The sequence below is a fragment of the Rhinatrema bivittatum genome, chromosome 4, assembly GCF_901001135.1.
Source record: "Rhinatrema bivittatum chromosome 4, aRhiBiv1.1, whole genome shotgun sequence".
Taxonomy (NCBI): domain Eukaryota; kingdom Metazoa; phylum Chordata; class Amphibia; order Gymnophiona; family Rhinatrematidae; genus Rhinatrema; species Rhinatrema bivittatum.
The window spans coordinates 374277406-374305211 of record NC_042618.1 but is presented as its reverse complement, the minus strand read 5'-3'; the positions used below and the strand labels follow the sequence as shown (position 1 = coordinate 374305211).

The window sequence follows — 27806 nt, the reverse complement described above, 5'->3', positions numbered from 1 at the left end:
CCCCTGTCACATGGTAGGAGCAACGGCCGGCTGGCGCCATTTTTAAAATTTTCCAAACAGCAATAAAATATTTCAAAATAGCAAACACATCAAACACCCAATAATTAAAGCTAATAAGCATAGAAATATCCCCCGTGCCCCATACCTGAAAACGTTTGATTTCCTGTCACATTGAGCTTGTTATGGATCAGTAGGGGTGGCACAAACTTTCTTCACACGCACACACACACACACAACCCATGCAAACTACATTCACACACACACACACACACACACAACCCAGGCAGACTCTAATGTGCACATAGACATACATACAGAGCCCAGGCAAATTCCCTTGCACACGCACACATACACAACCTAGGCAGGCTCCCATGCACACACACAACCTAGGTAGCCTCCTATGTACATATACCCAGCACCCAGGCAGGCTCCCATGCACACAGACCCACACAATTCAGGCAGGCTCCCATGCACACAAACACATTCAACCAGGCAGGCTTCCATACCAACACCCTCACATACAACCCAGGCAGGCTCCCATGCACACACACATACACACACCCCAGGTAGGCATCTATGCACATACACCCAGCACCAAGGCAGGCTCCCATGCAAACAGACCCACCAATTCAGGCAGGCTTCCATGCATATACACACACACAACTGAGACAGGTTCCCATGCTAATATCACACTCACATACACTCACAAAGCCCAGGCAGGCTCCTATAACACACACACACAGACAAGCCTGGCACGTTACCATGTGCTCACACATGCACATTCAAACACACAAGCATATGCACCACCCAGGCAGGCTCCCGTGTATACACACATACAGATACAGCTCAAGCAGGCTCTCTTGCGCACACACATACACACACACACACACACAACTCAGGCAGACTCTCGTACACATACACACAACCCAGGCAGGCTCCCATGCACACATACACACCCACACACAACCCAGGCAGGCTCCTCTCTCTCTCTCTCTTACATAGTCCTCAGGCCTCTTCTGCTACTGTTGACCAGTGCCTCGAGTCATTTGCTGGGGGAGGAGGGTAGCTGGCTAGCATTTATTCTATGCTCATCTTATGCACAGCAAGGGCTTTCTCTTCTGTTCCTGGTCAGGTAATGTTCACATGCTGAGTAACAGAGTGAGAGCCTCCTTCTACTGCCAGTAAGATGGCAAGGGCCTCTGCCTCCTTCCATCAATGGTGGGATGGGGTACACTGGAGGCCACATGGGCCTCTGCCTTCTTCTGTTGCCGGTTGGATGGAGGCCACCAGCAACCGCACAGGCCTCTCTCTACTCCCTTAGTGGTCCCTTCCTCACTTCTACTGCCACACCCCCCTCCCCAAATCTGTTGCCCTGTGCAATTGCACAGTTTCCCACTCAGTAGTGCCATGCCTGTCTCCACAGCAGCCCTAACCTCAGTCAGCCTGAGGAGCAGAAGCTGGACTCAGAAATCAAGCTCTGATTTCCTGTATGGCAGCTGAACCAACGGTCCAGCCCCCACAATGAATGTTCATGCCGTATTTATATACAGTTGAGCTAAGAAACAAAATAGTTTTCATATTCTGATTACCCTGATAACTGGGCATGTTTGGAAGCCAGAAAAAAAGTAGTCAAGAAGCACTGCCTGTATTGGTGTGTTTCCACTCAGGGATATTGTGAGTCTGAGTACCTCAATATAATAAGACAGCAGACGGTCTCGTGTTTGCATGAATAAGAAGTTAAAAAATACTATATGGCAATGCCAGACTTACCGCGGTGGATGTTTTCTCCCTGTGTTCCTAAAATATCCAAGAAACAGGATCAAAATCTACTGGCTTGAAAAAACATATTTTTAAGATTTTGGAGGTTAGGAGGAAATTCCTATACAGAAGCCTAGCAGGAAAAAAAAATCAGGAAGTTTCGTGGAAATGATGGAGGATTCACTTTTATAGTATTCTATTAGAGGGCAAAACTTTGAGGGATACACAAAATTTCCATCTGGCAATAGAGTACTAAAATAATATCACAAATCTTGCAATTTCTTTACATCACCTTGCTTGATGGTGGCGGGAGTCGTGGGGGACATGAGAAAGGTGGGCGCTTCATACAGGCTGGGATAGCCTGGGTTTGCACTATTGACAGGCTGGGGTAGCCTGTGTTGCCCATCTTGCTGGCTGGGTGGGTGCAAATGGGGGACTTTCAAGATTATAAGTGTATGGCTTGGGCTCCGGGGTTTTAATAAAGCTGTGGCCTGTTGACTCCCAAAACTGTGTTGTGTATTATGTGGTTGTAAAGGGGAGGGCTTGGGCAGAAGCGTCAGTCCTGGCTGCCCATATTATGAGAGGTCGGGTAGGCTTCATGCCTGCCTGGCCAAGATAATGGTTTTGTGCAGAGGAGGGAGGGGGGGGGGGGGGAGGGGAGCCCCGAGGTGGCCGGCCGGTCACCCGTGCTCCTCCTACTCCCTCCTGTATTAGGATTGGTGGTTCTTTTGAACCACGCCGGGGTGGGAGCCGATTGGCTCCTGAAGCGATTAGTTGGGAGGGGGGGAGGAGCTGGAAGAGAGACTAACTGATCCCTCGGGCTTCATCTCTCTTTCCAGCCTTGCTTCTGGCGCTGCATCCCACCCGGCCGCCCTTGTTGCTATTGTTTGTTGTATGGGGCAGCTTCAACGGGGGGAGGGGGGTGGCGGGTAGCCCAAGCCGATTGGTGGGGGGTTGTGCTTTGGTAAATGGTGGCTGACCTGATGGGGGGGCAGGTCAGTGGTCCCTAGCCAAACAACTGGATGCAGTTGTGGCTGGTACGGCTCCTTGCTGGACGGTGGCTGGGGTCGATTTATTCGGCTCCTTGCTTGATGGCGGCAGGGGTTGTGGGGGACATGAGAAAGGTGGGCGCTTCATACAGGCTGGGATAGCCTGCGTTGCCCATCTTGCTGGCTGGTGGCGGATGGGTGCAAATGGGGGAATTTCAAGATTATATGCGTATGGCTTGGGGAGAAGCGTCAGTCCTGGCTGCCCATATTATGAATGTTCATGCCGTATTTATATACAGTTGAGCTAAGAAACAAAATAGTTTTCATATTCTGATTACCCTGATAACTGGGCATGTTTGAAAGCCAGAAAAAAAGTAGTCAAGAAGCACTGCCTCTATTGGTGTGTTTCCACTCAGGGATATTGTGAGTCTGAGTACCTCAATATAATAAGACAGCAGACGGTCTCATGTTTGCATGAATAAGAAGTTTAAAAATACTATATGGCAATGCCAGACTTACCGTGGTGGATGTTTTCTCCCTGTGTTCCTAAAATATCCAAGAAACAGGATCAACATCTACTGGCTTGTAAAAACATATTTTTAAGATTTTGGAGGTTAGGAGGAAATTCTTATACAGAAGCCTAGCAGGAAAAAAAAATCAGGAAGTTTCATGGAAATGATGGAGGATTCACTTTTATAGTATTCTATTAGAGGGCAAAACTTTGAGGGATACACAAAATTTCCATCTGGCAATAGAGTACTAAAATAATATCACAAATCTTGTAATTTCTTTACATCACCTCCAACTGGCAGTGATTCAGCCTTCTTTTTCTTGTGATCCTTTTCTCTTCCATCTGTAAAAAGAAAATAGTTAACTTTATTTGATGAATTCCATTTCTGGTATATAAAATTAAGGTGAAGTACAATAGTAAAGTAATGGATACAATAATACAAATCAATGCATAAACTTTCAAAAATAAATATGAAAAACAAAAGTGAAAAAAATGAATAGAAGAAAATGAAAATCAAACAATAAAGAAGGAACACAAGATAATAAAACAAACTGCAACCAATTAATTCATAGGGGAAAAAGGTAATAAAAGTGTAAAAAATGTATAAAAATTAGCAGTCAAGGAACTCAGAAGCAAGCAAGAACAATCATGTTTTTATATTCTTTTTAAATTTGTGTAAATCTCTATCAAGATGCAAATACAATGGAAAGGAGTTCTACATGTTCGGAGCAAAGTAAGAAAAACACATTTCTCTAGTAACTTCCAATCCAATTTCCTTCACTGAGGGGATTCTTAGAAGTTCATGTTGTGAAGCTCTTAAGGATCTGGTGGGTTAGTGCTGGATTACTAAGGGGGTCATTCTCTAATCTCTAACGCTATCGCACACAAAAAGGGAATTTTCGCATGCGATAGCTAGCTCAGGGTGGAGTCGACCCCGGAAGAGGAGGAGTCAGGGTGGCACCGGGAGCCCACGCTGCGGACACATCGCTGGCGGCGAAAGGTAAGATTCCTTATCGCCGTCAGTTTCGCGCCAAATAACTATACCTTTTATGGTATAATTATTCGACGTGAAAGCTGGCAGCGATTGCTAAGTATGAAGAATTACCACCAGGAAAAGCTTTAAAAGTCAGGCAGGCAAAATTGAATTCGGTATGAGATAAGCAACCAGTGTAATTGAATTAATAATGGGGTGGCACGGTCCTACTTTCTTTTCCCCAAAAATAAGCTTTGCTGCTGTATTTTGTACTAGTTGAAGTCTGCGAGTCAGTGAAGAAGAGAAACCATGATAAAGGACAGTACAATAATCCGACCGGTTTAGAATTAAACAGTTAAAGGTGAATTTTAAAAAGCCCGGCGCGCACCAAAATTAGGGGAAGCGTGACTATGTTGGACCGGCGCACACCGAGTGGATTTTAAAAGCCGCCTGGATACGAGGGTAAATGCCGCTGCACACACAAATGAAAAGTTTGCAAAGCGGGGGCGTGGTCTGGGTGGGGAATGGGCGTTCCAGGATTTGAACCTGAAAATAGCGTGTAAATACACGATGCGACACATGCCGGGGTCCCCTGCCACGTAACTACTTCTGCTCTCTCTCTCTCTCCTCTCTGACTATCGTGGATGGCGGTAATCCTTTTCAGGCCTGTAACGCAGTCCATAACGCAAGGTTGGAGTTGTAGTTATTAGCCGCGATAGCAGCCGCGCTAACACTGCGGCTGTTTCGCCGCACACGATACACAGGTTCCCGCTTTACATATGCTCCGCCCCAACTCCGCCCCCTGAATACCAAATGACTAATTTGCATTCGCACGCGGTAAAGTGCTTGGAAAATGAGGCCCACAGATGAGAAAATTCTCACTGAAAATCACTGGAGTCATTTGAACTATGATATCATGAGTGGCCTATTAACATTCCTAACTATGCAAACATTGTCTTTTCCACTAAAGGTTATGAAAGAATCCAATAAGTTAATCCTATGGCCAAGCAATTAACCAATCAAAATACAAAAGCTTCCCTAAAAGAATTCATTAAAAAAAATTACAAACCCAATAAATATCACTTAAGACTAACAATGTTATTTTAAAATGACAGAAAAACATCAATGATATTTGTTAAATTGTTTTGTGTGGTTTCCTGTCCAAAAAGACATTAATAAAAACCAAAATGTTGTTTTTGTCATTTTGGAGAGTGCTATTTGCAAAAAAAATACTTGCACTGTACAAAAATAGCACGTGTTAAAAATGAAACAAACAAAACTAATAAAACATGAAAAAACTGAAAATAAATGGAAAAATGAAACAAAAAACAAAACAATTTTTGCAATGCACATCCCTTATTCATTTTGCACTATTCAGGTACTGGGATATACTTTACTTATCACTGGTATTCCTGATAGTTTGATTGGTCATGATGGAAGCTGCAGCTATATAATTTTAAGCCCTTCCCCACTTTAGCTTGTCTGTCTAGGCCAGTACTGGCACACAGGATGGGTCGCTAGTGCTACTTTTACCCACACTTAGCAATGTGCACATTTTTGAAATTTCATTTTGTTATTCATTTTGTTTTGTGTTTTTCATTTTTTTTTATTTGTTTATTTAATTTCCTTTCATTTATGTATAATGAAAAAAAAATGTATAAAAATGTCTGTGCTGCAGCCAATAATCCTCTCTCCCCATTTCAGTATTTTCCCAGCCCAAACCCTCTAACCCTCTTGTTTCTTGAAACTTTTTCACGGAGCAGGACCTATCCCTGGTTGCTCCTACCCCAATGATGCAGTTATTACAAATTTATTTATTTATTTATTTATTTTAAGCATTTTATATACCGAGATACATTGGGAACATCATCTCGGTTTACAGATAACTAAAAATAGCAAGAAGCTTCACAGGGAACAATTAATATAGCATATAAACAAGACACCCTTATAAAAAGGTGTCAACATTAAACAAGGTAACAGGAAGGGTAAGGGGGGGGGGAAATATTTACAAGTAATTACAAGCAATTTACAAGAAATTTACAGGGGGGAGAGAGGAGGCGAAGGGAGCTGCGGAGGATAAACCTTTTTGGGCAAGGCTCAAGGCGAAGGTTAGGGGGCATCTTGTTCCATAGCGAGGGCCCAGCTAAAGAGAGTGCACGTTCTTTGGTAGACTTAAGCTTTGCACTTTTGGTGGAGGGAGTATGTAGTGTGGCACAGTGTTATGCTCTGACAGGTCTGTTAGAGGCACAGAATCGTAGATGTTTAAAGACCTGGCTCTTTAAACAAGTGTTTAAAAAAGAGAAGGGGGAATAGAATAAAACGCCAGGGCAGGGCAAAGCACGAACAATCAAACACCCACACATGCACTGCAGGATCCACTAAGGGTGTAGTTTTTTTAAATAACGCATCACTAAAGTTAAAGTTTAAAGATAGTTTTGCACTCAAAGCTGAGAATGACCTGGACATGATTCATCACATGTAACAATTAAACATTTATAACAAACTATGTTACCGAACCTTATGGCACCTATGTAAACTGACAAATTTTAGTATCATTACTTTTATGTGCCTTATTGTAAACCGTTGTGACGGTCCCTGCCGAATGACGGTATAGAAAAGATTTAAATAAATAAATGTTCTTTGAACCAGGGCATGTCTTGGTTGTGGATAGTTTTGTGCATGATGGTTAGGGATTTGCATATGATTTGTGCGTTGATAGGCAACCAGTGTAGGTGTTTGAGGACTGGGGTGATGTGATCCCCTCGGTGGGCATTGGTGAGGATTCGTGCTGCCGAGTTTTGGAGTATCTGCAGTGGTCATAAGGCGTATTTAGGGAGGCCAAGGAGTATGGCATTACAATAATCAAGCTTGGAGAGGATAGTGGCTTGGAGGACAGTACGGAAATCGGAGAAGTGAAGCAGAGGTTTCAGTTTTTTTAGGGTGTGGAGCTTAAAGAAACCATCTTTAAGGGTGGAATTGATGAATTTTGTAAGATTGTGGTGGCTATCAAGAATAATGTCAAGGCTGCGAACGTGAGGGGTGAATGAGGCTGTGGGGTGGGAGGGGGTTGGAGAGTGGCTGGGGCAGTTGGGTGTGGGTGAGATGTGTAGGAGCTCTGTCTTGGCTGTGTTGAGAGCGAGGAAGTTATCAGCAAGTAGGGAGTTGATGGTGCTGGCAGACTGAAGCTAATGCCAGTTATTTTTTTCCATAAACAATGGTGCCAGCATTTATCCATGTGCTTATTTACACTTTCAATGAATTCTAATAGACTGATAAGGCATGACCTCCTTTGTTAAACCTTGCTGGTCATGCTTATCCATATGACCAATACTTTTGTTCTTAACAATAGCTTTCACCATTTTACTCACCACTGATATCAAGCTTACTGGTCTGTAGTTTCTTGGGTCCCCCCTTTTTTAAATTAGTATTACATTGGTTACCCTCCAGTCCTCTGGTACAGAGGAAGGTTTGAGTGATAGGTTACAAATTACCAGCAGCAATTTTGTATCTGAGTTCATTTAGAACTCTGATGTGAATACCATCAGGTCCTGGTGACTTGCTACTCTCTAGTTTGTCAATTTGCTTTCGCACTTCTTTTAGATGCACACTGATTTTATTTCAATTTCTCTGAATCATCACCTAAAAAGAATGGTTCTGGCATAGATATCTCACAAAAACATAAGTCTGACATACTAGGTAAGACCAAATGTCCATCAAGCCCAGTATCCTGCTTCCAACTATGGCTAAACCAGGTCATAAGTACCTGACAAGATCCCAAAAAGTAGATAGATTCCATGCTGCTTATCCCAGCGATAAGCAGTGGATTTCTGTAAACCATGTTAATAATGTTTTATGGACTTTTCCTATAGGAACTTGTCCAAATCTTTTTTAAATGCAGCTACATTAACAATTTTCACCACATCCTCTGGCAATAAATTCCAGAGCTTAATTATGCGTTAGGAAAAAAAACATTTTCTCTTATTAGTTTTAAATACACAACTTAGTAACTTCATTATATCCAGTATGTCCCTAATCTTTGTACTTTTTGAAAGAGTAAACAACCAATTCACATATACTCATTCTACTCCTCTCATTATTTTAAAGAATTCCACAGTAAAGACCAAAGCAAAGAATTGTTTACTTTTTCTGCTATAGCCTTAACCTCTTTGTGTGTCCCTTTTACCCTCTGGCCATCCAATAACGCAAACCCTTGCAGGTTTCTTTACTTGTAAAATTTATTATCTTTTGCCTCTTTGGAAGGTCTCTTTTGATCTGCTTTATTAATGTTTTACATCTAATTTTCCAGTGCTTTTAATACGTTTTGTAGAAAGGTGTGAGATTAGCCTAAAATTAGATTAGAATTTGTAAATCTCTATCATATCCCCTCTTAGTTGTCTTTTCTCCAAAACACTTTCCCCCTTTTTTTTTTAATCTATTTATTTATTTAAAAATGTTTATATAAAATATAATCAAAATATAATCAAAACAATATAAAAAGTAACCAAAACAGTTTACATACAGTACATACATAATAAAATACAAAAAAGAGCAGTATAGTATAAAAACTAGATAACAACAAAAACAACAATGGAAGGACAAAACTAATAAAAACTAAAATTAATATCCACTCTTAGTATTCAGAATACCAAACCACAAATGTTGTTAAAAGAAGTAGCTGGAGAATGGGGAAGGATGATAGTCGAGGGTGATTAAGTGTGTTCTGATGCAAAAGTCTCCGTAGGGCATATATTCAATTATTTATATAGATATCCCCCTTTAAGTGAAGTCTTGCCAGAAATGAATAGTTTAGTTTTATCAAGCATGTGGCAACACACCATGCAAAAATGTAAAACAGTTTTACCATGGAGCAAACTGATCTGCACCCCAGCTTGGGAAAAGCCTTCCAAGGTAGCATAATAGTTTCATAGTTACTGCTTGCCTTCTGCAGAGAGTGAAAGTTTTGAGTAACCATTTTAGAATATGCCCAACTTCTCTTTTCAGACATGCAATTCCAACAATTCAGAAAGCATGACCTCATTAATAGAGAGGCATCTATGTATGAGCAAAGAGCGCTTTTTGTGTTTACCAGTTACATCCTGCTGGGCTTCCTTGTTTCCTCGCTGTTTCTCATGTACCATTGGTTTAACTGCTGCCACATTGGTTTTTGCCTTGTGGGTATCTTCTGAAAATAAATAAAAAATCTGCATAAGAAAACTGCTGGTTGCCAGAGCTAAGTTTTATTAAAACTCCACATACTAGCAATAAGTAATTTTTGATCATTTCTAATAAATTTCATTTGTTATTCTGATAACTGGCTCCAGTTTTTCAGGACATGCTGATGCCCTCCTGGTTTTATCCCCCTACTGCATAACAGGACATGAAGGTCATGCTTTCCTAAGGGGCCTACAACCATACCACCTTGAATTTGCCCAATCTCTTCTGTTCTTGGAAGTGGAAACAGGGTCAGGTCTAGTTAGTACTTAGATAGATGGCCTCCTCAGAAGATCAGGTGCTTGCACTCTGTTCAGCTCACTCCCCTCTAAATCAGTCTTTACCAACCCTGTCCCGGACATACACCTCATCTATCGGGTTTTCAGGATTGCCACAATGAATATGCACACATGTGGAGTGCCTTGAGGACAGGTTTAGGAAACACTGCTCTAGATTATACTTTGTATTTGAACATTTAATTCTCCCATGCACTGTTCTTTTGTGTGTGTAACAGGGTGTCAAATTATGCCCCCTGTGGGTGGTTTACTCTTTAGTGGAATGGCAAGTATAGCCTCAACAGGTCATCCTGCCAGTAGTGTGGGTCAAGTCTCCATCTAGACCCCGCCCTATGGGTGAGGTCAGTGTATGGTAGGTGTGTTGGTATAAAGCACCACTCCCTTTTGAGAGGGGTTTGAAATCTAACAAAACTCCTGTGCCCATGTGATATAGAGGAAAATAAGAACATAAGAAAATGCCATACTGGGTCAGACCAAGGGTCCATCAAGCCCAGCATCCTGTTTCCAACAGTGGCCAATCCAGGCCACAAGAACCTGGCAAGTACCCAAAAACTAAGTCTATTCCATGTAACCATTGCTAATGGCAGTGGCTATTCTCTATGTGAACTTAATAGCAGGTAATGGACTTCTCCTCCAAGAACTTATCCAATCCTTTTTTAAACACAGCTATACTAACTGCACGAACCACATTCTCTGGCAACAAATTCCAGAGTTTAATTGTGCGTTGAGTAAAAAAGAACTTTCTCCGATTAGTTTTAAATGTGCCCCATGCTAACTTCATGGAGTGCCCCCTAGTCTTTCTACTATCCGAAAGAGTAAATAACCGATTCACATCTACCCGTTCTAGACCTCTCATGATTTTAAAAACCTCTATCATATCCCCCCTCAGTCGTCTCTTCTCCAAGCTGAAAAGTCCTAACCTCTTTAGTCTTTCCTCATAGGGGAGTTGTTCCATTCCCTTTATCATTTTGGTAGCCCTTCTCTGTACCTTCTCCATCGCAATTATATCTTTTTTGAGATGCGGCGACCAGAATTGTACACAGTATTCAAGGTGCGGTCTCACCATGGAGCGATACAGAGGCATTATGACATTTTCCGTTTTATTCATCATTCCTTTTCTAATAATTCCCAACATTCTGTTTGCTTTTTTGACTGCCGCAGCACACTGCACCGACGATTTCAATGTGTTATCCACTATGACACCTAGATCTCTTTCTTGGGTTGTAGCACCTAATATGGAACCCAACATTGTGTAATTATAGCATGGGTTATTTTTCCCTATATGCATCACCTTGCACTTATCCACATTAAATTTCATCTGCCATTTGGATGCCCAATTTTCCAGTCTCACAAGGTCTTCCTGCAATTTATCACAATCTGCTTGTGATAAAGTTCAGAGTCAGTCTTAGCTCAGGGCCAAGGGTACAGGTGTCTCTCCTTGTGGAGAGCATCTGAGGGGCCTTATCCCTAAGGAGAGGATTTTCAGCTCTGGAGTCCTGCTGGTGTTTGAAACCATCTTCACAGAGTGCCACCATAGGGCCTTTCCCTTCACAGAGAAGGCTCGGAGGAGTGGAGGAGAAGGATTCCAGGATCAGAATTTCCAGAAGAGAAATAGAAGGTCCTAAGAGCTGGGGATCAGTACATTAGGAGGTGTTAGAGGAAGGACAGAATTCCCAGAAAAGTCTATCAAAGAAATATAGTAACATACTAAATGATGGCAGAAAATATCCCAATTGGTCCATCCAGTCTGCCCAGCAAGTTTTTATTTATTTATTTTAATGAGTAGAAACTTCCATTCCGTGGAGGTTACCCCATATCTTTATTTCCATTCTTTAACCAGTAGGGATCTTCTGTGTTTATCCCATGCCCTTCTGAATTCCATTAGTGCTCTTGTTTTCACTACCTCTTCCGGGAGGGCATTCCATGTAACCACCATCCTTTCTGTGAAGAAAGGTTTCCTGATGTTGTTCCCAACTCTAACCCCCTTGGAGTTTCATATTATGAACCCTAATTCTACAGTTTTCTATTGGAAAAGGTGTGATTCTTGTGCATCATTAATTTCAATATATTTCATGTTATGGTTATTGGTGTTTGGGTGGATCCTTGGACACTGTGGCAGCTGACCACGCCCATGGGGGGGGGCAGTCCTGTGAGGGACCACGGAGTCAGGCTAGGCTCTGGACACACAAACACAGATTGAATCTTTATTTAAACAGTTAGGGAAACCACCAGAAGTGGCAGTAGTGAGTAGTAGATGTTGAGCCTGGCTGGGCAAGTATCCCACAGGACGCTGGAACAGCGGATCCTCTGCTTGGCTGTGCTGTAGTGGAAAGAGACTGAGAGTTATGAGTACACAGTGAGACATATACAGGGTCCCAGGTAGAATAGGAGAAGCTCTGAGACAGGGAGAGCAGGTCCTCGAGCAGCGAGTACCTGATCCCTTAGAGCAGGGAGACTCAGTGGTATTGTACTCACACAGCGGTTCCACTAGACGAGTGGTCTGGCACTGGAACAGAGGGCAGGCCCTCGAGGAGCGAGTACCTGGTTCCAGGGAAGCAGTACTGTGGAATAGATGGTAGTTGTACTTACAGATGGATACTGTTAGTGAAGTCTTCCAAGTAGAAAGGTTTGTAGATGCAGGCAGCGACTCAGGGAACATGGGCCCTCGAGGAGCGAGTACCAGTTTCCTGACAGCACCTGAAAGAAACAGAAGAGGCCCCCGAGGAGCGGGTACCCCGTTAGCAGTAAGAGTTCCAGCAAACACTGGACTGGCAGAGTAGCTTCGGTACGGAGAGCGAATCCCATCCGTAGTAATCCGAGTAGTTGCTTACTTGATTAGCTAGCAAAAGAGGTAAGCTTAAATATCCTGGCAGCGTGATGTCATCTCAGGGGGACGCCCCTGAGGTTCGCACCAATGATGAAATAAAGATGAGGGTGGCATGCGTGAGGATGCCCTATGGTACCTTGGAGGTGCATGGCGGGAAGCAGCACCAAAGCCGGTCCGGGGACGCCAGAGAGGTTGGTAGACAGACGCCGCGGCAGCCAGTAGTCTGAGGTGAGCGGGAGGAGCCCCAAGAAGAGTAAGGTAGGCGGGGCGAAGCTGGCGCAGACTGATGGTCGCAACATACTCCAAGTGAGGGCTCACCAAGGACCTGTACAGGGTCATTATCAACTCCTTTTTCCTGCTGATTATGTCTCTCTCGATGCAGCCCAGCATCCTTCTGACCTTAGCCACCACCTTGTCACATTGCTTCACTGCTTTCAGATCGTCAGACAGTATCACCCTGAGATCTCGTTCCCAGTCCGTGCACTGATGTGCACGGACTCGTCTCACCTAGAGTTCCTCGTCTCACCTAGAGTTCCTTTGCATTTCTGCACCCCAAATGCATGACTCTGCACTTCTTGGCATTGAATCTCAGTTGCCGAATCTTTGAACACTCCTCAAGCTTTCTTAGATCACTTTTCATTCTTTCTACTCCTTCAAGTGTGTCTACTCTGTTGCAGGTCTTAGTGTCATCTGCAAAAAGTGGAGTTGGAAGCCCTACAGTGAAGAGGATTTCCTTGGAGAATGTGTGGAGCAGTGTACTGGGAGGTGCCAAAGAGAGGGCTGCCTGCCTAGGAAGGTTCACCAGAGTCAAAGTCTGATTCAGTCTGAGACTCCAAAGGAGAGAATGAACAAGACAAGAAGCCTAAGGAAGAGATTTCATCTATCAAACAGGGAAGGCCCAGGGTGGAAGGGATACCCTTCTCAAAATGCTGACCTGTTTTGGGGCGAAGAGAGTCTTTGATTATTTTTTTGTAACTTTTTCTGAACTGATTTGCTGCTATGGTACACTACCCCATGTATCTATTTTTGGACTGTGCTTTCTTGCCATCAGTCAATAAAGAACATTATTTTGAACAACAGAGCAGGTGTGGACATAGACTTTTTGGGAGAGTTTGACTGGTAGGCAAGAAGAGCCCTTGAAAACTAGTTTCCCTCTCCCCCACATGGGAACCCCAGGACAGTCATGGGGCTTTGCCTGGTCAATGGCCCTCCCCATGTGCCCCCATACTCAGGATCTGAATGGGACAGGGGTTATATGTGATTTGCAGTCATATAATAACTGGGTTTTGTTTGATTCTCTGTTTAAACCTATTATTCTTAGTTTCCCTTTGAAGGAGGAACCATGGGGGTAATATTCAGCTACTGGTCAGCTTGCAAAATTAACTAGATAAATGACCCCCTTACTTATCCAGCTGGATACATGACCCCCTTACTTATCCAGCTAAGGGGTCATTTATCAAAGTGCTATATGGCGATTTCGCATGCAAAAAACACCTTAATGCATACGAAAGCACCATACTGTTTGGTGTGATTCAAATGAGAAAAACGGGAGGATATTGGAGGGGGGGGGGGGGGAAGAGAGAGAGATTTGTGCAGTGTTCTCTCAACCTAGCTTGATGGACTCTCTACCTAGGTAACATCATGCTAGGCTGAGAGAACATTGCACAGATCTCATCTTTGGGTGATTTTCCTCACTCCGAAGGTCATCAAATCTTCACAAGAGAGCACTGTTCTGTTCGTACGTCTCACTTTGAATGTCAAAGTGGCCCCTAACCCCTACACTAATACCTAAACCTCACCTCGAGTTACTAGGTGGGCCTCCCATAGAGATATAAATACCTATCTAGCGGGAAGGCATTATGGTTAGTCAGACTCTCTCCCTCCCTCTTCATGGTCTTCCCCCCTTAGTGGTTATATGTAAAAAATACATCAATTCTGACACTTATTGTAATTTGTGCTAAGATAGTGCTTTGCAAAGGTATTAGTGCAAACTGCCTATTACCATAAAATACACACCTTTTCCTATTGCATGCAATATTTAGTGCATATTGATAAATCCAGGCCTAACTTTGGTGGGATATTCAGTGGCACAGCTACACAATTGAATACACACTACTTTCTTAAAGTTAACTGAATTATATTTACCTGGCTAAGTTTAGGATTACTCTATGGCATGACCAGAGTTAGATGGATAAGTTAACCGGCTAACTCAGAATACTGGAGATAGCTGGATAACTTATCTGACAACTTAACTCCACCCAAAATGCCTCCAGAATGCCCTTAGGTTATCCAACTAAATATTCAAAAGTCAGTATTTAACTAGATAACTAAAATTTGAAATATTACCACATTATTATTATTACTGTTGGTAAAACCAATAGTCTACAGAAATGTGATTAGATTAAAACCTGGAACAATAAAACAACAAAGGCAAAATAAAAGTTGCACCTGGGGGATTTACTTCTGTATGTTCACCAGATATTTCTGAGTTCTGTCCTTTTAAAAAAGGTAATTTGTCTTGCCATTCTTTAATAAACTTCTCTTTCTCATCTGCACATAAAAAGAGGGGGTCACAGTTTGTCCAATTTCCATAAATTAATTCTGCATTAGTGAAATAAAATAAAGCATCATATAATTTCTTTTATTCTCAGTAAATTTAGGCCTGCATCATTCATGACCTGCACAATTTGAGATGTCACAAGGAGCTGCTTTCAGCCATGCAAGCACATTGGCACTGGTTTTAGTATTTTATAATTTGTAAAGTTGTACTTTCCTCCTCCGGATAAAACACTGAAGTCAACATTCAGCTGCTATCTGGCTAAGCAGGTTAGCTGGATAAACGTATGCAGATAATTTGGCCAACATAATCAGCAGCGCTACTGAATATACTCAGCTATTTCCTGCTTAGCTGGATACATTTATCCAGCTAATTATAGGACGACCAAATAGCTCTTCTAAATGTACCTAGCTAACAGGAGATGCATCAAGCTGTGGCAGTGCTCTAACACTGTTATATCACGCAATATACACGATATTTCATATCTCCCCACCCAGGTTCCCTTCCCTATTACAATGACCTTCTTTGCATGAGATTTTCATGCATGAATAATACAAATGCATGCAAAAGAAGGTCATGCATAGGCAATCCTATGCAAATATTTCATCGCGGCTAACCGAGAAGGTGGAGGGGAGGTTCAGCGGGGATCAGTGCTGACCCCTGGTTCAACCTGGGGCCATCACTTGAGGCTACCCTGACTCCCCCAAAGTGAGGTGGGAGGCCCAGAACCCTAACACTGGTCCCGAGGCTCCCGCCTCACATTTAAAGTCTCGGCAAACCCCACCCCCAAAAGATCACAGCAAAGAGGGGAGGTTGAGCGTGGGTCAGTACTAGCCCCAGGCTCAACCCGGGACCGCCACTTGAGACGGCCCTGACTCCATTAGGCACATTCTTTTGCCCTGCAGGGTTTGGCCGCAAGATAAAAGAACGCGCCATACAGCCGCTATGGCTTTTCAGGGGAGGGGTCCCGCTATCGCAGCTACACCCCCCTCCCCACGACAGTGTGATCCCCCTCCTGCGATAAATGATCACGGTTAATGCATTTAGGGGAAGGGGCCTCATTTTCCCCCCATAGGCACAGAATGGAAGAAATGTCTTAGTACAGGTACGGCTAACTGGTGTCTCGCAAGCCGCCTGTGGCTCTCTGGAGGAGTGTTTGCGGCTCTTGTTCTATATGGGTGGCAGGAATAGTGAGAGTGGCAAAGGACAGCTTTGGCAGTGACAGCATGGTGCAAAGACAGGCATGGCAGCGACAGCAGTGGCAGTGACATGGCACAGTTCAGATACCAGCGGGGAAACAGTGCAGCTCACAGACGAGCAGCAGCATGAAATCGACACTACACCAGCAAGTCACTTGCACTTCTGCATGTAACGATCCTCCCTGTTCTAAGAGGCCCGCTCGCAGCAGAAGTTGTAATACCTAACACTAGTAATATTTACAGTATTGTTCTAGTATTACCCTTCAAATCACACCAGGCATTAAATAAATCTTCCATAGCTACAAAATTTTACCGTTTTAGAAATGAAGAACCAGAAAGGATGCCAAAGGAAGAGAAAGAGCAAGTGAGATGAGGGCCCAGATACAATTTCCTTCACTTGTCCTTATCTAAGTCACTGCTGCCACCAGCTCTTTGTACCTCAGTGTTCTACGAAATGGAACAAATTATCTACATGCAACAAAACATTTACCTTTTTCCTTGGAACTAGGCAACTCTTTGTAGCCGGATTCATCTTTCAACTTTAGCAGCAGATAAAATACCAGTATTGCACCAGTTCCTTTTTCCTTCATGAATCTTTCGATGGCTTCCTGTTTTTCTGATGGTGTGCTGCATTTGTTGAGGAGCTGAAATAAATAAAAACTAATAAGATACAACTGAGCTCCAGGTCTTCCAGTGTCAGTCCAAACAAGAGCAGCAGACTCCGATCCCAGACTGCAACAGCGACTGTGCTACCACGACTGACCAGGCAACAGAGGTGGCAAAGGCCAACCTTATCTCTCTGCTCTTATATGAGCCACTGAGGGAGAAAGAGCTGCTGGTGGCAGTGACTTAGATATAGATAAGGAGAACTGAGGAGCAATCCACTGGGGCTTTTGCCGTGCTTGCTCCTCCCTCTTTTTCCTTCTTCCCCTCTGGCCACCACTCTTTCGCCCTCCTCTTTTCCATTGCTCGACTTCTCCTCCCCTTCTCTACCATCGTAGGCAGCAAACTTCCATTTACCTAAAGCAGCAACATTTCTTTTTTTTTTTTATAACTCTTTATTTATGATTTTAAAGTTACACTGCGAATGAAACCAATGTGTTACCTAGTCAAAAACGAGGTTCCAACAAGAGAACATCGCACAAAATAGCATAACATTTCGAACTTGCCTTTTCCAATAATCAAAGCAGGGTGGTCATTTCCAGAAAGTGGCAATAGTAAATCGGGCAGCTAGTAGTAGACGATCCACTAGGCATCGAAATGTAAGCAGCAACATTTCTTTACCAGCCTGCAAATATCTGGTTTCAATATTTATGAAATTATCTGCATACGATGATTTTTGATTCTGCTGAAAAAAAAAAGCTCTATTTGCATCAGGTGAGAGCTAACTCACTGTCCCTGCCCTGTGTCCAAGAAAGTGAATGTAAATATTGCTCTCCAAGCTGCAGAATGAGAGCCTGCCACACAGAGATGGGAACCTGTTCACAGCTACAGTGATAGAAGATGTGTGTTTTTGGTAAAACCAAAGCTGTTTTCAAAAACCAGTCACAGAGGTTATTCACGATCACGGATGGTTTCCTCCTCATGATATTTTCAAAGTCTGGGAAGCGATACATACAAGTCCAAGTATACTTTTTAACAATAGATCAAGGAAGTTTAAAAAATGAGCTCCAGTTAATGGATGGAATGCTCTTCCTCCTGAAGCCGAGTGACATGTAAGTGGTGTCTCCCATCCAACTCTTGTGCCTGAGCTCATGTTAACAAACCTGGGAGGGTGTACAGCAGGAGCAGCCTCTGACACATGACTGAAGACGACATGGTAATATTTAACTTTGTCATAGGGAGGAGGCACTGCCGAACTGAAACTGGAAGGAAGTGTGATGGCAGGAAAAATGCATTAAATCAAGTTTGCCAAAGCAATGAGATGGCTCCATGTCAACAGAAGGCACAGTGCGAATCCCAATTTAAAGATATAGAGATTGTTAAATGAAAGCAAAAGCAATTATTCCATAATCTAAAACAATCAAAAGTAATCAAAATAGATCTTCATTAATGGGATGTCAACAAGCAAGGTGCAAAGTGTAAGACCTCTTTATAGTTGGAGGTTGCCCAGACCTCTTAATCATTCACACCCGGCCCAGTATATAAGTCATGGATATAATGGTCATCAACTGCCAATCTTTTCTTTTTCTTTGTCTGTTTTTCAAGCACAATTTTCAAATGCAAATAAAAAAAACCTATAGGTAGACCATGGTCATGTCAGGGTGCCCACTGTTTATTCTATGGAGATCATTTGACCCGAGCCAAGCAACTTACCAGATGACATCATTATTCAGATAAGTCCCCCTGATGCAGGAGATCCGAAATGCCAGCTGACATCAGGGTTTGGTTCTCTCTTGTTACAATGTTTATTATAAATTACCTATAGGTTTTTTTATTTGCATCTGAAATTTGTGCTTGAAAAAAGACAAACAAAAAGAAAAAGAAAAGATTGATGGTTGAAGACCATTGTATCCATGGCTTACATACTGGGCCGGGGGTGAATGATTGAAAGGTCCGGGCAACCTCCAGCTATAAGGAGGTCTTACATTTTGCACCCTGCTTGCTGACACCCCATTAATGAAGATCTATATTTGATTATTTTTGTTTTAGATTATGGAATAGCTGCTTTTGCTTTCATTTAACAATCTCTGTGCCTTTAAATCGGGATTTGCACTGTGCCTTTTGTTGTGTAATTGGATATTTAAGATAGTTTTGCAGGATTTGTGGTTTCAGATTGCTCCATGTCAACAGAGACAGGCTGAGCCAGTCCTGGTTATATGCCCATTGCAATAGCATTCACTATAACAGAACTCAAGGTCACTGAAAAATACATTTCAGCCTTTAAAAAAGTGCTTACCCTCAACATTATTGGATCCTGAAATTCTCCTTTAACAGAAAGCTATGATATGTTTTCACTTATTTTTATGCAGCAAGAATAAGTACTGTCTATAACCAGCTTTATCAGTAACTTACAGTAGATGACTCGTCCTCTGTGAGAATGGACGGTGTAACAGCCTTGAGAAGTGTAACCAGGGATTTAAGAAAGGGCTGGCTTATCTTCTCAAAGTAGTTTGTATCTTCACTGAAAGCTTTGTTGAAAATGTCTGCAAAACAGGAAATGAAACAAGCTTAAGTCAATTAGATTGTGCAGGTAGTAATGATGCCTGGAAGATACAGCAACATCTAGGATTGCTTATTAGAGTGCCAGTGCACTAAGGTGTGTTAACAATGGCAAATGAAGCAGACAGTAAAGTTTGTGTGGACAAATGGATAGTATCACAACACCTTAATGACTCCTCCCTGAGGCTTAGTTTACTTTTCTGTGTTAATGTGTCTGAGAAACAGTTTCTGTGCATACATTTTTGCTGCACTAATAGATAATGAGGTGTTTAGCATAGTTTTGCATCTCAATACCTCATTAGCATAGTTTGTGCATTAGAATGCTAGCAACCTAGGGACCCATATTCAGCTGCAAAATGGCTAGTTAACAGGCCGATACAGTAAAATTCGTGGGAGAGCGGGCGAGTGCCCGCTCTCCTGGCGCGCGCACAGGCCACTCTCCTGTGCACACGATTCACTAAAAAAAAAAAAAAATTAAAATTAGGGCCCACGGTAAAAAGAGGCGCTAGAGACACTAGCACATCCCTAGCGCCTGTTTTGACAGGAGTGGCAGCTGTCAGCGAGTTTGACAGCCGACTCTCAATTTTGCTGGCGTCGGCTCTCAAACCCGCTGACAGCCACGGGTTCGGAAACCGGACGCCGGCAAAATTGAGCATCCAGTTTTCAACCCGCGAGCCGATTTTATTTATTTATTTTTTTACTTTTTAATTACTTTTAATTTTTGGGACCTCCGACTTATTATCGCCATTATATTAAGTCGGAGGGGGTACAGAAAAGCAGTTTTTACTGCTTTTCTGTGCACTTTCCCGGTGCTGGCAGAAATTAACACCTACCTTTGGGTGGGCGCTAATTTCTGAAAGTAAAATGTGCGGCTTGGCTGCACATTTTACTTACTGAATCGCACGGGAATAACTAATAGGGCCATCAACATGCATTTGCATGTTGCAGGCGCTATTAGTTTCGGGTGGGGGGGTTGGACTCGCGTTTTCGACGTGCTATTACCCCTTACTGAATAAGTGGTAAAGCTAGCGTGTCGAAAACACGCGTCCAAACGGCTGAGCACACTGTACAGTATCGGCCTGTGTGTTAGCCAGATAAAAGCTATCTGTCTAACTAAACGGGGCTATTCAGCAGCTATCTTAAAGTTAGCTGGATAAGTATGGCTGATCAAATTAAGGACAGCCCTACGGTGCTACCAGAGTTAGCCACATAAATTAAACGGTTAACTCCAAATATCACATATACCCTGCTAGTTTTTAAGCTGTTGATTTTATGCCCTTATTTTCTAGACAAGTTATCACCCCCTTCTGCTCCAAATTGCTAGTTTTAAGTTATTCATAATTCTGTTCACAGTTCCCTGTAAAGCCCATTTGCTGCTTATTGTTTTGTTATGTGTAAACCGATGTGAGGTTCCCAACGAACGTCGGTCTATAAAAATGTTCAAATAAATAAATAAAATATCAGAGTTAGCTGCAAAACTTATGCGGCTAACTCTGCTCCGCCGAGAAATGCCTCCTGCCTGCCCTTGGAACACTCCCAGCTTATGCGGCTAGAATTTAGCCACAAATAGTTTTGAATACAGCCGGGTAGCCATTTAGACGGATAACTTTTCAGTTATCCTTCTAAATGATTTTTGAATATCGACCTCTTAGTTTACACATGTTAAAAGTACTGCCATCACAGATAAACTAACTTTGCATGCTAACAGCACATTAATGCTTGCAAAAGTATTAACGCACTTTAGTATATTGGCCGCTAGGTTAGAAATGAGAGACTGGTTTCTTTAAGGGTCGTGCATTCATTGTCAAATGACATTAAACAGAAATGCAATGAAAGACTCTGTTTCCTTACATGTCACTTGAAACTTAAATAAAAAGAAAAACCCACTGAGATTCATTGAGATTTCATTTCTGCCCGTGGCACAGTGTCCCGCTGCTCCCATCAAAGCTTCCCCCACAGCACCAGTGAAATAAAACAATTCTCCCCAGGCCTTCTCCTATTAACACACCTCTCCCCCAAAGCAACTTATTCTATCCATGGAGTTCCAGAAATCCAAATGGGGCAGGAGTGATCTCCAGTGACTCCTGTCCTACCAGGGCCCAATTTGAAAATGGCAGCAGCTGGCCCTGAAGCCAGCATCATTTTGTTCTACACTTGCATGGTATACGGCCACACAACACAATGGTGTCAGCCTCCGGCCCGGCTGGCGCCATTTTCAAATGTGGGCCTGGCAGGGAAGGAGCGACTGGGGATCGCTCCTGAACCATTTTGACTACTGGAACCCCATGGATGGGGTAAGCTGTTTTGGGGATTGGGGATTGGGGGGGGGGGGGGCGAGGAGATAGTGGAAGGCCTAGGGAGGTGAGGGTTTGTTTTATTTTCATCGGTGTTTGAGGTTGGAGGGTTGGCAGGGGAACCTGGCCCCTTCCTATCTTTTGGGGGTTTTTTTTACCTTTTTTTTTGCTTTGGTGTTTATTTTGATTCAAATAAATAAACCAGACTGCAACAAGCATCAAGCGAAGTGAAAAATAAATAAAAAGAAAAGAAAGAAAATGAAAGATATCTCCACCCCTAGTTTCTTTCAATGGAATCAGCTTCTGGGAGATCACTGCACCAGCTCCTAATCTAAACTGGGAGACAGAAGGAAAGGAAGATGGGGAGGACTGCAGTGCAGTAAAGTTATTAGAAAGCAGCTATGTGAAACCCTGGGACCACAGTTCAAATCCTACCTCACTGTGTGAACTTCATTATGCTGTGTAATTTTCCTGGGTCTCAGATTCAGATTATTCATTCTTTGAGACCGGGACCTGACAGCCATGTAAATTTATCTCACATCATTGTGTACATTAATTTATTTTATTTATTTATTTATTTAAGGTTTTTTTATACCGGCATTCATGAACTCGTTCACATCATGTCGGTTTACAGATAACAGGGGTGCGAATAATACAACCAAACATAAATAACGTGATGAAGAGAAGCAGTTACAATTAACAAGGGCTAATGAACTGGGAATGTAAGAAATAGAAAGAGATAGAGGAGGTTAATTATATACAAAAGTACAATATAAATATGGCGTCTCATATATACAGTCTCTGAGTAGAGAATTTATTTGTGGTGCATATTAGGTAGAGTTCGGGAAGGCTTGCCTGAAAAGCCATGTCTTGAGTCTTTTCCTAAAGGTTAGGAGACATGGTTCGTTTCTGAGTTCTGGAGGGATGGAGTTCCATAACGGTGGGCCTGCAGTGGAAAGGGCTCGGTCTCTTAAGGTGCTGTGATTAGTGGTTTTCGTGGGTGGAACAATGAGGCATCCTCTGTAGGCTTCCCTGGTCGGTCTTGTGGATTTGTGTACGCGGGGAGGAATTTGTAGATCGATTGTGGTATGTTGGTGAATGATTTTGTAAATCAAGGTGATGGATTTATAAATGACTCTGAAATGAATTGGTAACCAGTGGAGGTCTTGTAGCACTGGGGAGATATGGTCTCTTTTCTTAGTGTTTGTCAGTAGACGGGCTGCTGCGTTTTGGACCATTTGGAGCGGTTTTGTGTATGAGGAGGGGAGGCCAAGTAAAGTGGAGCAGCAGTAGTCCAATTTCGAGAAAATGAGGGCTTGGAGGATGGTTCTGAAGTCTTTGGCGTGGAAGAGTGGTCTTATCCTTTTTAAAACTTGCAGTTTATAGAAACAGTCTTTGGTGGTTTTATTGATGTGGGCTTTGAGGTTCAGTTTATTGTCGATTAGCACACCTAGATCTCTCACATGAGTGGTTTGTAGGTTGGTTGGCAGAGAGGTTGTGAGATTGTTATCAGGAGTTATGAGTAATACCTCAGTTTTGGCGGAGTTTAGTACCAGATTTAGGCTGTTGAGGAGGCTTTTGATTTCTAGGTGACAGGATTCCCAGTATTCAAGGGTTTTTGAGTATGATTCTTTGATGGGGATCAGGATCTGGATGTCATCTGCATAGAGAAAGTGTATTAAATTGAGGTTGATGAGGAGTTGACATAGTGGTAGGAGGTAAATATTAAAGAGTGTAGGGGATAAGGAGGAACCTTGTGGGACTCCGATGGTCGAGTCGTGGCGTGATGATTCTTTATTCTGGATTTTTACCTTGTAGCCTCTGTTGGTTAGAAATGATTTGAACCAGGAGAGCGCTAAACCAGAGATTCCTATCGCAGCTAGCTGTTTGATGAGGATAGCGTGGTTTACGGTATCGAAAGCTGCTGAGAGGTCCAGAAGGATCAATAGAAAGGATTGACCTTTGTCTATGCCTAAGATAAGTAGATCTGTTAGGGAGGTAAGTAGGGATTCTGTGCCCCGATTTTTGCGGAATCCATGTTGTGAGGCGGATAGAATTTTGTTGTCTTCGATGAAATCTGATAGTTGGGAGTTCACAAGCCTTTCCATAATCTTGGCTATGAAGGGGAGATTAGCTATTGGACGGTAGTTGTTGGGGTCTTTTAGGTCCAGGTTGGGTTTTTTTAAAAGAGGTTTGAGTGAGGCTTGTTTGAGGTCTTCTGGGAAGGAACCTTGGGAAAGCGAGCAGTTGATGATGTCCGCTAATGTTTTAGAGATGGTGTCTGGTATTGAGAGGAGAAGTTTTGAGGGAATATGGTCTGCTGGGTGTGAAGATGGTTTCGTTCTTCTAAGGATGGTTTGGATTTCGGAAGACGAAGTGGGTTCAAACATTTCAAGATGAATGTTTTTGATGTGAGGCATTAGGGCTGGAGTTAGGGGGATGATATTGGAGGGAAGTTGAGTAAGAAGATTTGTGATTTTGTTTTGAAAGAAGAGAGCAAGTTCATCTGCTTTAGCTTGAGCTTGGTTACTAGGGCATTCTGGTGAGGGTACTTGGGTTAGGGAGGAAACATAGGAGAATAGAGCTTTCACGTCAAAGACTAAGTTGTGGATTTTGGAGGCAAAAAAGTCTCTTTTTGATTTGGAGGTGCAGGCCTTGTATTGTTGTAGCGTGCGTTTGTAGGCTGAGAGTGTGCTAGCAGTAGGACTTTTCCGCCAGTTAGATTAATGTACACATCATTGTGTACATTAATAGTTCTACCTAAAGAGCATAAGGGTTAATTTATCTCTAGCTAGCTACATGAGGCTGTGATCCTAACTAAGAGGTTCTTGTCTGTATCTGACAAATGTTTCCAGTCTGTTCCTCTATAATCACTACACTAATCTCCATAAATGAAGTATCATGTGAAATATCATGACACCTACACTCCTATCTATACACCAGGCAGCCATGATATTTGACCTCAAATTGGAAAAAACCAGAATGGCTGCAGCATCCCACACAACCCATTGCAGTCACTAAGGTCGACTGCATGTACGTGCTCTGTGAAAATGCTGAAATTCTACCCATGTGAACCGTCTGCATTTCTCACGGGGCAAAGTAGGCAGCTGCCTAGTAGGTCTCCTTCTCCATTCCAGCAATGCTTTCTGAGCAGCAGTGTCCCATTGCACTTGACCCCCTTAAAGGTTCAGGGGCTGGCAGACCAGCAGCATTAGCACTGTAAAATAGATTAACTGTTGGCCCTACCCTGTTCCTTTAAGGGGGTAGGTACAATGAGATACTGCTTGAACGTAGAAGGAGTTGTCACGTTCATTTTCATAGAGCGAACGCATTTCACCCCCCCCCCCAACACACACACACACACACACACTTCTCCGAAATCCTCAGAGAGAGACTCAGCCCCACTCCCATGCCTAGGGGTGCCTAACAGGTCTATCGAGTCCAGAGTGTGAGTCAGATTCAGAAAAGTGAGCTGAAAACATGAAGCTCAATACTTTTGTTAATATCTTTTGCAGATCAAAATTCAGGGTATGCTCTGTTGTTCTGTTTACACAGCAAAGAGACACAATTACAGCCCATTAGCTATGTACAGGTATATGTCTAGCTGATATCAGTAAGACTGCAGGGTGAACAGTGGGTAAACGTCAACAGAACTCTGAGCTAATACTGCCTTGGTATTATTTTATGGATTATGTGTGGAAGGCTTTGCTTCTCTGCCCTTCTCCCTTCTACACTTTTTTTTTTTTTAGACTGCACCTCCTGCAAGGTGTCCCCTCTGCCAAGTCCTTCTCTTCCTCCCTTTTGTGAGCGATGCTAGACTGCCCTTTTTCTCTTCCTGGTCTTATAAAATCCAAACACTGCCTTTAAAACATTAAAGCATGACAGTGATGTGCCATCAATAAGTCAGAACATGCATAATTCCAGACCTTTTCCAGGAAGATAGAGACTACCCTTTTGAGGCAGAAGTTATTACATAAGAACACAGCCGCCTTTCCAGTTTTAGGGATCACATGTTGGTGATACCAAACCTGCTTGCCTGGAAGGTGACCAAGAGGAAGGAAGCCAGTAGAGAAAATAAAATGCAACAGGCCTCGGCAAGACTTCACTTCGGCCTGTTAGCTCTGTAATTCCAATCAAGAGATGTTCACACTCAGAAAGATGGGGGTGGAGAAGAAATAAGAAAAACGTAACAAAAAATGAGTGCATATTTAACACTAGTGTGGGAAATAAACTATGATAGGTATAGAAAAAAAGGCTAACAACATAGGGTTTTACTACTTCAGATTTATGTGACAAAATTGGGGCGAACCCATGCTAAAAGACTGTGCCATCCTATCCTGACTTTATTATCTTGGCTACAGGACGTGGATTTGCAATAACAATATATTTTGCATTCTTTATTTCCATACTAGCTGATAAATTAAGTTCTTTTGCTGTGCAGATTCATATAATTGATACAACCATGTCTGTCGTTTTTTAGAGAACTGCAGGCAGACCAATCTGCGCATGTTATACCACATGTCAATTACGCTTACTTTGGAAAATCTCATGGGATCGATATTTTTGCTTTTGTTAATCCTTCTCTCAAGTAACAGAAAAAACCCCACATGTATATCTACAGAAGTCCAATTTTAAAATACCTGGAAAAACACTTGAGAGCTTCAGAGATGAAGCAGTGTCCCACACCCAGAAACCTAGCATCATGGAAGAGCTAGTTTCTTAAAGATGGAAATATAAGGACAGGCAAAAACAATGCATGCATTTTGCATGGCAGTGCAGGGAAAGTACAAGATTACGTGTATAACGTGCGAGGCTCAAACTGGTCTCTCAGTCAGAGAACTGTTGCTGCAGTGGCTGGGTTAGACGGGGCTGAGCCTGGCAAAGCCCCTGGGTAGCTGCACAAGTAGGATTTTGGCACACTATAGTACCAACTCAGACCAATTCTGATTAAACTGGGAGCGTAAAGAGCAGGAAGAAGCTGTGGCAAAATTCTCCCTACCCGAAAAAAAAAAAATTCCTTTCTAAAACTAATTGACAGAGATCATTCCAAACTTTTAACAGAGGCTACTCAGTTTCTGACAAGTTTGAAAATCAAATCAAATCTATCTTTGTCCTCACTCCCGATACCATTACTAGCCACTTTAAAAAGTCCCGGACTAGCCACTTTAAAAAGTCCCGGTGCTATCCAGCACCTTTAAAGGCATCTAAGGTTAACCAGTTCCCTTTGATTATCTGGCCTCACGTGTGTGCATTTGGAATACAGCTGACCATTTTCTCATGTCCTTTGAATCGCATCAGCCGGAAAGCACCCTCCTGCCACTTCCTTTCATTAAACCTAGGAGCTGGAAACTTAAAACCAACTTTAAAGCAACTACGCAGTTATACACAGTGACAGATATTGGGCAATGAACATTTTGCTTTTGTTTCTACACTTTTTACCTTGTTGTTCCTGGGTAAGAGCTGGAAGTGAAAAGCTGGAATAGTCCATCGCCCTCCTGTCTAAAAACAGATCATGTGACATGATTAAACAAAGATAGGCAAAAAGGTCCAACCATCAAGGAATCAATAAGCAATCAAAGGAGGAAGGGCGTAAAAAGCTCATCAATGTGTCCATAAAGTTAAAAAAAAATGTTTTATTATCGTCAATCAAGCAAAGCGTTCAGTATGTCAGCATCAAGCCAGAGCACTTATATCAAGAAATCAACGGTCCCCCGACATAGGCCGTGTTTCGTGAAGAATGTGTTGGGAGGGAACCCAAAATTAAGGGACTCAGATTGATTTCAGAGTTAAAACGAAAACACTTTGAATCCAAATTCTTATGTCTGAGCTAGGAATAAATCATATTGCTAAAAAGCTTGGTGAATAACTAACGAGTTCAGGTTTCAGGCGAGGAAGCCGGCGGTCCTGCATTGATGAACGTTTTACCTCACATGGTTAAAAGAAACCAGAAATATTTATTATCAATTATTTAGATCTGATACACTTCCATATTAAAAAAAACAAAACTCTAGGTGGTTTACTTAAAATAA

At 42.6% G+C, this 27806-nt stretch overlaps 1 protein-coding gene across 3 annotated transcripts in view; it reads right to left on the bottom strand.

Annotated features, from left to right (window-relative positions):
- Positions 1-27806, bottom strand: part of TMEM40 (transmembrane protein 40) — a 58271-nt gene that overhangs the window by 12834 nt on the left and 17631 nt on the right. For all 3 annotated transcript variants that reach the window (XR_003856597.1, XR_003856596.1, XM_029600871.1), the window contains exons 3-10: positions 27217-27276; positions 19337-19467; positions 16812-16965; positions 15014-15115; positions 9318-9413; positions 3547-3600; positions 3267-3293; positions 1771-1797 (exon numbers count right to left, since the gene is read on the bottom strand). Coding sequence is in view for 1 of the 3 variants with exons in the window: in XM_029600871.1 (XP_029456731.1) it covers positions 1771-1797; positions 3267-3293; positions 3547-3600; positions 9318-9413; positions 15014-15115; positions 16812-16965; positions 19337-19467; positions 27217-27265 (640 nt within the window). In the remaining 2 variants the exon portion in view is untranslated. The remainder of the gene's footprint in view (positions 1-1770; positions 1798-3266; positions 3294-3546; positions 3601-9317; positions 9414-15013; positions 15116-16811; positions 16966-19336; positions 19468-27216; positions 27277-27806) is intronic.